The sequence below is a fragment of the Apaloderma vittatum genome, unplaced genomic scaffold (genome assembly GCF_000703405.1).
Source record: "Apaloderma vittatum isolate BGI_N311 unplaced genomic scaffold, ASM70340v1 scaffold16915, whole genome shotgun sequence".
Classification (NCBI taxonomy): Eukaryota; Metazoa; Chordata; class Aves; order Trogoniformes; family Trogonidae; genus Apaloderma; species Apaloderma vittatum.
In genome coordinates this window covers 3,156-12,273 of record NW_009718943.1, presented here as the reverse complement: position 1 = coordinate 12,273, position 9,118 = coordinate 3,156, and the positions used below count along the sequence as shown (strand labels likewise).

General features: G+C 49.0%; 1 protein-coding gene across 1 annotated transcript; it reads left to right on the top strand.

Annotated features, from left to right (window-relative positions):
• Positions 1-69: 69 nt before the first annotated feature.
• On the top strand, positions 70-5,770 carry CLRN1 (clarin 1). Its single transcript, XM_009870456.1, has 3 exons — positions 70-322; positions 4,603-4,782; positions 5,505-5,770. The coding sequence occupies exons 1-3, from the start codon at positions 70-72 to the stop codon at positions 5,768-5,770; spliced, it is 699 nt and encodes a 232-aa protein (XP_009868758.1).
• Positions 5,771-9,118: the final 3,348 nt, after the last annotated feature.

Below are 9,118 nucleotides of genomic sequence, written 5' to 3'. Positions count from 1 at the left end.
CAGCGCCCATGGAGACCTTGTGGCTTCCTCACTGAAAGCCGCGTCCCTCAGGGGGCTTTGTGGGCCACCATGCCAGCCCCGCAGAAGAAAATCATCTTTTGCGTAGCCGGGGTGCTGAGCCTCGCTTGCGCGCTGGGGACGGCAGCAGCCCTGGGCACGCAGCTGTGGGTGACGGGGACGATGCTCTGCAAGACAGGAGCCCTCCTCGTCAATGCCACCGGCCACGAGCTGGAGAAGTTTATCGGCGAAATCCGCTACGGGCTTTTCTACGGCGAGCGTGTGAGACAGTGTGGGCTCGGAGGGAGACCGCTCCAGTTTTCATGTGAGTAACAATGGCGCTTGAATTATTTAACCACACGTCTGGGGAGCCGGGAGAGAGCTGCCCCCATGCCCCCGGCTCAGGCACAGAGCTGAGCGGGATGAAATATTCTAACGCAGATGTTGCCCTGACAGTGTGCTGATCTTCAGGTTCAGATGACTTCTGATGCTAGGAAAGCCACACTAACATTTTCAACAATGTGTATCTCATTTACACAGATATCTGTATTTAAATATATTTATGCTATAAAAAAGTATTTTTGTTTTTCAATTAATCTCTGTCATATTGTGTGTGTGACAAAGTTATGTCCTCTGTGCCTTCATGAGAGAATGAACTAAACTGGCAGAAAACTCCTGAAGGAACTGGGGCATAGATATGTTCGGTTTCTGTTGAGAAAGCAGCCAAAAGCTCGCAGTCTGCCGCGCTGCGGAGGAACGGCTGGCTGATGCTCAACCGGTTGATCTGCGAGTAGAACATGGTATCTGACACATAGAATCGTATCAAAGCCTGTTAGCAGTGGGTTTGCTTCACATGTAATATTCATAACCTATTTATCTTCAAGGATAAGAAGATCAATAACAGGACCAAGCGAATACGCGGTTTGTATACAGCAGCACGTTAAACAGACAACAACAAACGATTTGTTATATGTACAGTAAGCAGCAGGAAGCTGACGCAAAACACAGCTTAGAAGTGTTCTGCTAAAGCAGCACTGATATATTGCTTATGTGAGTCCTCAGAGGCAAGGTAAGGTTGCCAGATTAAGTACCAGAGGTTATTTACTATATTTTTCCAAAGTAGTACACCAAATTTAATATCGTATTAAGGTTTTCTATCTTAAATTTAATTCTGTCAGTAGCCTATTACAGAGCTGAAGGTCTCCTCTCGATTGCACTGTTTACCATCACAGCGCGCAGATCCCCCCACCCCATGGTTATATCCCAAGGAGTTTGTTGTGGGCTGCGGGTGAGGCGCACGGAGCTCCCTGGGTAGGGAGAGCAGCAGCAGAATGAGCCAGTGGCCACTTGGTGAAAGGAAAAGTCACCCACGGTGAGCAGCAGGGACAAGGACATCCCTCCTGTGCCCATACCAGCCAGGACAGGCAGCCCCTGCCAGGAGAAACACAGCGAGACAGTCCCCGGGCTTCTCTTTCCAATCCTTTTCTTTCTATGTAGATACTTTTACACCATTTCATTCACGTGCCTTTCACGCGGGCTCCCACCTGTCCATTTCATCTTGTTACGGCTGAAATACTGTAATATACTGCTAGTGTGATTGCAGTGAAAGTTTCGGAATAATTTTAGTTTTTTGTGGTGGCACGGATTATTATTGCAGGTACAAGAGAGCACACACAAGTGTGCAGCTTGTTTGGGATGATTTAATAATAGTCATCCCTTTTTTGAATATCTCACCATGCTGCGCAGGGTTAAGCTCTGGAGCTGTGCCGGTACCACAGAGCACTTTCAACCAGAAGCACTGCAGGGTGGCTGAGGCTGCTCTCACTGTGGCCACACACTTCCCATTCACACTCACAGAAATATTCCGTAACTGGGCTTTCCTATCCAAATGTTCTCTAAACTTGCATTGGTTAAATATAATTTCAATAGAGCACATGAACACAGATGTAACCAAAGAAATAATACAACGTTAGGTTTTTAGTGGCAGCTAAGTAGCCCACTTTGGAATGATAAGAAAACCCCAAGTAAACCAAAACAAAAAAACACAAACGACAACAACAAAAACCAACAAAATGAGTGCTCATACACAGCTGCAGAAAACTACCACACGGGACAATAATCAAATTTAATTTTTCTAGTACGAGTGCCTAAGTTACATTTTCAAGGAACTCCAAGGCTTGCAGGAATTGCTGGAACAAGACAACACTGAAAAAGTAACTCACTCAACATCAGTAAATATCACTGCTCTCCAACAGAGACAGCGAGGTTTGGAGCACGTGCATTAACGCTTGTCCCCAGGACCTGAAACCAAGGCTGGATTTAACCCTATACCTGAGCCTCCCTGAGTCCGACAAGAAGCTGCTGACACACCTGTGATGGAGCAGCATCTCCCCCCCTGAAGAGCCTCATCCCAGCCCGTGGGACCCAGCCCCTCAGCCACCAGGGTCAGAACACAACCCAGCGCTCCGAACGGTGCCACACCGACCCCGGGCTCGCTCGGGAGAGCATCCCTTCCCCTCCTGTTCTCCTCCCGTACGAGCCAAGCACTGACAGCGAGGTACTTCAGTGCCTCTCTCTTGCAATGTTGCTCTGGCATCCTCTGGCACGGCAACACACCGAGGGATCTCTGGCCTGGCGTGCGCCCCGTGACAGCCCCAAGGGCCCCGCCAGCCCGGCTGCACCGACTCCTTCTCCTCCGTGAGCTTTCACCAACACCCGAGGCTGGAAGGGTCCCTGTCCTCCTCACGGGTTGTTCTCAGTCTTTTTATTGGATTTAAAAACCAAGCACATGTGCTTTAATGGGATTTATATTTAGAAATGTTGATTGGGCAGCTCAGCAAAACGTGCCCCTACCGGGTCAGAGACCCCTAAGCATGGAGGCTGCTCCTGGGGTGCGGCAGCCCCGTCCCACACCCAGGGGAGCACCCGGAGAGTCGGATAACCGTGTACAACACACATCCATAGCTTCAGGCACCACGGTGTGCTTTAGCATGTCTGAGAAAAGGCACGGAAAATAGGCTAAATGATTTAGTCCTATGTTTGTTCCCCTTAAATGCTCCCCTCTGACCACCACATCTCTTTTAATTGTAAGACGAATTTGCTCTGCCAGCAAATCCAGTTCAGCTGGGGAAAGCCTTTCGCTTCATTTGCTTTTGCTGATTCTCATCAGTTTCTGGGTCAGCAGTTCATTTTCTAAAGGTCACTGGCATGCATACCTAACGCAATTTCATTCATTACAATGAAGGAGTGTTTTTCTTTCAAGACAACATAGCTGCTGGGATTAATTTTTCCTGATACGTCACATATAAAATTTTAATTACATAAACAACTATAAATGCAGGTGCCAAGGGAAAGATTCAATGCAATGCAGTAAAGTGTTTTCTTAAAATAAACACTGCAAAGTTGTATTGTAAAATACACAGTTTTGCCCATTCTCCCAAAACATCAAGTAGTGCTGCAAGAACTAACGCTATTCCCTGTAGAAATTCTGCAAAGAGAGGGATTCCTCAGCATTTTTGTCGACTGACCTGGATGGTACCAGGGTAAGACTGTACTTGATCCCACTCTAACAGCACCACCGCTTCTTACGCTGGTGAATATATGAGATGTGTAATGTCAAGTCCCGTAAGCACACGGTCTAGTTCCCAAAGCATGCTTTGTGCTTAACCATGATAATAAAGACTCTGAGCACCAGTAGCCCCTCTCTGCTCCCAGCCAGCCCTCAGCAGCACAGAAGGGGATATTTAAGGCAGCTTCAAGAATAGTCTGCAGGCATTTGCTTCATTAATTTCCCATTCATTTAGCCAGGGAGATAAATTGGCTTGACACCACAGTACCTGCTTCTCTGTGTTTACTGCATGGCAAGCCACTGGTAAACATTTTACAAGGTGGAGTAATTTATGTGAGGCTTTCTTACTCTCTGCACATTACAGCTGCAGCGAGGCAGCACCAAAGTATTATTACCCCCACTTTAATCGTGCCCCTGTGGATCGGGAGCAGTTAAGTGTATTTGATGATTCCATCTAAAATATCCGCTGTTGCCAAACAAACATGAATGACTAAAAATTATCCTCTTGTACCGACTGTGATTGACTATCCCCTCGTGCCCTGGCTAAGCAAATTGAAATAGTAGCTAAAAAGCCACATAAAAAGTATTTAAAATGAAGCATTCCTAAACTTTTGCCTTGGGCTTGCAGACACAAAACATTCCCCGAGTGTTTTACTTGAGGAAATACAGGGGAGATGGTATAAAAATCACTTATTCTTTTAGAATTTCATTCAGAAAGTTTGTTGCAAATAACTCTTTGACATAACCTTTATGAAATTCTTTCTTTAGTATATTTCATTAAAAAATAATTTAGATTAATATATGTACAGAAATACATCCCGTTTCTATTTTTATATACTTACAGAAATATATCCATTTTCTATTTTTAAGGATTTTTATCAAAACAACAATTTTTCTTTATTCATTTTCTAAAACTAGAGAAGCACCAAAGGATAGGTGGTAAGAAACCTCCAATCCTTTTTGGAATCTGCATGATTCTTTGGCTGATGGATTTTGCCTGACATGTGTAGTAATGACTTGTTCGTTCTGTTTTTTAGTTTTTCCAGATCTGCTCAAAATTATCCCTGCAAGTATCCATGTTAGTGTCATTCTCTTCTGTACAGTACTGATCGTCTTTGCTCTGGTGGGAGCAGGTTTCTTCATGTTCAATGCTTTTGGCAGCCCTTACGAAACCCTGCACGGCCCCGTCGGGTTGTACCTCTGGAGCTTCGTGGCCTGTAAGTACCACCCGCGTGTCAGCGTCACCCCCGGGGGTGGCCCATCCACATTCGTGACCTGCAAGGACCATAGCTGTGTCGTGGGGATCACACCAGGGTGGGGAAAAAACAACCAAAAAAAAAAAACTCTTCATGTTCACCGCGATGGGAGCTCCCATAAGCAAGGTCACCACTTAAGGAAGGAAGGAACAGAGAGGCAGAGAAGCAAAGAGGGAGAGACCGACAGCAGCTTGCTGGAAAAGGGGTCTCAAAAACCCACCGTCAAGGGGAACCATGACCTTCCCTTCCCCTCTGCCGCACGGGGCGGGTAACACCTGCTCTCTGTGGGCTGGGCTGCCAAGGAGACTTACCGTTCCCTCACAAGGTGTTACACATTACAACTGTAACTTAGTAAAGGACTTAAGTACGTATTTATCCTTAACCATGCAGGCAGTTCAGTTACGTTCAATGGGACAAGGAGCTGCTTAGAGCTGAAAAAGAGCACAGACACTTTGCTGGGTCAGGGCACTAAAAGCAGCCGTGATAAATATTACTGGTCATAAGCCAGACGCATTAAAAAAGCTTACTCCTTTCAATAGCCGTGGGCTTGAGTTCTAAAAATAATCCCCACTAAAGCAAAGTTACAGTGGCCATAACAACACGATCAGCATGGCATCTGGTTGCGGCGTACCTCATGCGGGCTCGCGCCCTGCCGAGGTGACGAGCATCTCCCTCCCTTTCAGGTTCCTGTGGCTGCCTCATCATGATTCTCTTCTCTTCAGAAGTTAAAGTCCACCACCTTTCAGAGAAAATTTCTAATTTCAAAGATGGAAGTTTTACATTCAAGACTCACAGTGAACAGTTTGCAAATTCCTTCTGGATCATCCTGGTTTGCTCCCTGGTGCATTTCCTGAACGCCTTACTGATACGATTTGCTGGATTCGAATTCCCCTTCTCAAAATCAAAAGATTCTGGAACAGCCACTGGGGCGGTTGATCTGATGTATTAGGATTGTATAACTTCAGAACATTCCAGTCAAAGAGATCCATCATTACTACATTCAACACCCACCAGATGTACTAATTTGTAAGTGATTAGCTCTAAAAAAGTTGAAAAAAGGGAAGGTTTCAAGCACACATCGATACAGCATATGCAGTAAACAAAACACGCTACTTGGTAATGTCTAGATCAAAATACCTTCTCATTCTTGGGGTAAAACCTTATGAAGGCTTTTTTTTTCCAGTTATCTGAAAAGTAGCTGGTATGAGGAAAACTAGGAATATCAATAGCACCTGGACAGCAAAGTGAATGAACTCCAGTAAAGGCACAGGCTATCACCAGCAGCAGCTCTGCGCTCCAGCCCTGGAGAAGGCAAGGACACCGTTGTTACCCGCTCGGGGCAGGGGAGAACAGGGAGCCCAGCAGATCTGCAGACATGAAACCATCAAATAGGAGAAGAGAAAATGGGGGAGCTTTGCTCATGACACCCATCAGGCTCCATCTCAAGAGCCCAGAGCTCACCAGGAACACAACGAGCGCAGGACACAGCCCAAACACCTGAACCTCACGCTTCGCCCAGCACCACGTGCACAGCAATGCCATGGGTTGCACCCATCACGTTCTCTTTGGGGTTTTTTATTTCTGAGAAACCAAACTGTATCTCTTTGACCCTGAAGCTTGACAAACCCTCATTTCCCCGTGCGATCGCTGTGCCCAGGGCTTCGTGACCTCAGCTACAAAGCTGCAGACAGCAAAGCAGGATGTGGAGAAGTAGCATGGGCTGTCCTTTTTTTCCCCCCCTGCCGCACACACCAGCCACGGGCTGCTCCCAGAGTGGGAGCGATACCAGGCACCCCTCACACCACACTGCCTCTTCCCAAAGCCTCGCTGCCAGGACCCCTGCCCAGAAAGCAGCCCTACAAACACCAACAAACCAAGTCAAAACCTTTGGTAAAGGGCAACAGTGGAATAACACAACGGACAAGGCACACCGTGGCTCAGCAGAAGCTGATGAGGAAATACCTGAATTTCTGTACCTCAGGGTGAGCAGGAAGCCAGAGCAGACGATCACGTAGACCCTTGTCCCCTTCAACTTCTCCAAGCCAGCTAAAGCCACCAGCCTTCTTACCCCAGGCACAGTGATGCCAGCCCAGGCACAGAGTTCAAAAGAGCAGCCACCGTGCCACCGGACACTACCTGTGGGGTGCCTCGGGGATGGGGCACTCTTCACAGGACAGGGCAGCAGCACTCAGGACTAGCAGAGAGGAGGCCCAGCTGCTCACCCACCCTTTTATCTGCAGGGCTGCTGCTCATCCCCACACAGCTGCCTGGGGAGTGGTCCTACCCCCACCCCCAGCACCTGGGGGGAATCAGGCTCCTGGTGGGACTCGCCTCTGGAGATGCTGTCCTTCAGGCTCCGGGTGACCTGCGAGAGGACCTTGCTGGTGTTTACACCAGCTTTTGTACTTTTGCTACAAATGGCAAAATGCTCCTGGGTTTGTTTTGTAAAGGGTTTGTTTTGCAAAAGGTTTGTCAGCTCTACCCCTACACCACAAAGCAGCTCAGGCTCTGTTGTGTCTCCCCAGATTTTAACAACTGTAAGGGCAAGGTGGCACAGCCCTCAACTTTTTTTTGTTCTTTTTGACTTTATTAATACACATATTCTTGTTAGCCTTGATGTATCTTCTCGAAGCATAACCGGTATTACACCTCGTGGTATTACTATACAGCAACTAACCAGGAGTAACATTTCACGCTTCCTGCGTTGGGCGCACGGCTGCTCCCGTGGGCGTGGGTTTCCGAGTGATCCTGAGGAAGGAGCTGGCCCATGTGTGTGTAAAACACAGAGTTGCCCAGACCAACCTGAGCACAGAGAACAAACCTCTCCCTGTCCCCTTCGCTGCGTGAGGGAGAGCAGCCCCCGACCTGGGGTTTGGGTGTTTTTACAGGGGGATCACCCCCCCATTCCACCTCCCTCGCCAGCAAGAGGCCAGCGGTTAATTCCATTCATATCCAATTCCCCAGGCAAACATAACAACTCCTTATTAGTAAAATAAAATTGAGGTGATATTTGTGTGTGGAACCAGCTGAAATTACGCATTAGAGCTTGCACAACCTCTCAGCTCGTGCGCCAGGTGAGCACCAGCACCTGCCCCGTGACTCGTGTGTAATCCACCAGCACCAGCTGAAGAAGTTTTGCCCTGTTCCATTTCTAGAGTATTTCTCGATTTAAAAAACAACAGGAATTGTGTAGTGAGGAGAAATACATAAGCATATTTTGAAGGTTCTTGAAACCAACAGATTTTTTCATATCCTGGTAAAAAGTTAGTGTGCCTGCGTGTCCGCGTGTGCACACATGTAAACACTAACGTGTACACAAGCTGTGCACCAGGCTTAGCCCGCTGGCCCATGGCGCTGGTGCAGGGGCGAGCTGGGGACCATCGTGCGGTGCGTGTGGAGCTCTCCGTGCTCTCTGGACCTGCATCGCCGCCGCGGCTGTCCCTGCCCTGAGCAGGGATGCTGGAGCTCATGCCGCTGGCTCCTGCAGCAGACCCTTCTGCAGCACAACCCCCTCGGTGGGTTTGTGCATCAAAGCCACCCCCCCAGGCAGAGGTGATGCATTGGGTGGAAACCGTGTGAACAGCAGACATGGTCAAGTCCACGGCGTTGTTCCATAAAGCATGGCCGGACCCCGCGGCACAGGGGTTTCCCCTCTGAGTTAAGTTATGGCGGAGCGGGGGCTGCACTGGGGAAGGACGTGGTTAACCTTTGCAGCTTCCCCATCCTGACACCTCAGAGCATTCACCTCACTGTTTTTTTTCCACTGAAACTCAGAGAGATTCCCCAGGTCGGTGCGTTCTCACAGACCAAAAGAGGAGAAAGCAAACGATGAGCTTTCCATGACCCCACAGCACGAAGCCAGCAGGTCCCCCACTCATCAATGCCAGCCTTGCCCGTGCGCCCCCGGCAGCCTCCTGCAGCGAGGGAACCCCCCTGCACCCAGCCTGCCTTTCCCCAGCTCGCCTCCCCAGAGATCCTGCTGGACTTCACAGACATCTGCAAAGTTTGCTTTGGTTTTTACCCTCGAGCTGCACCCCTCCCACCTGGCCCTCACAGCCCAGACCCAGTCCCACTCGTGCCAGCAGGCACAGAGGGAGTTGCAGCCCCGGAGCTGGGACCCCCCTTCTCCTGCCCCAAGCCCCCCAGAGCAGCCCCAGAGCTGCCTCGGCTCTGCACGGCTCCACGCCGGGCATTAAACATTCATGGTCCTTGCAGAGCGCACAGAGAAACACAGCTGAGACCGGCTCTGGTGAAAGCTCAATGAGAGCGGGCGCTGGCGGGGACGCGGGGGGAAAGG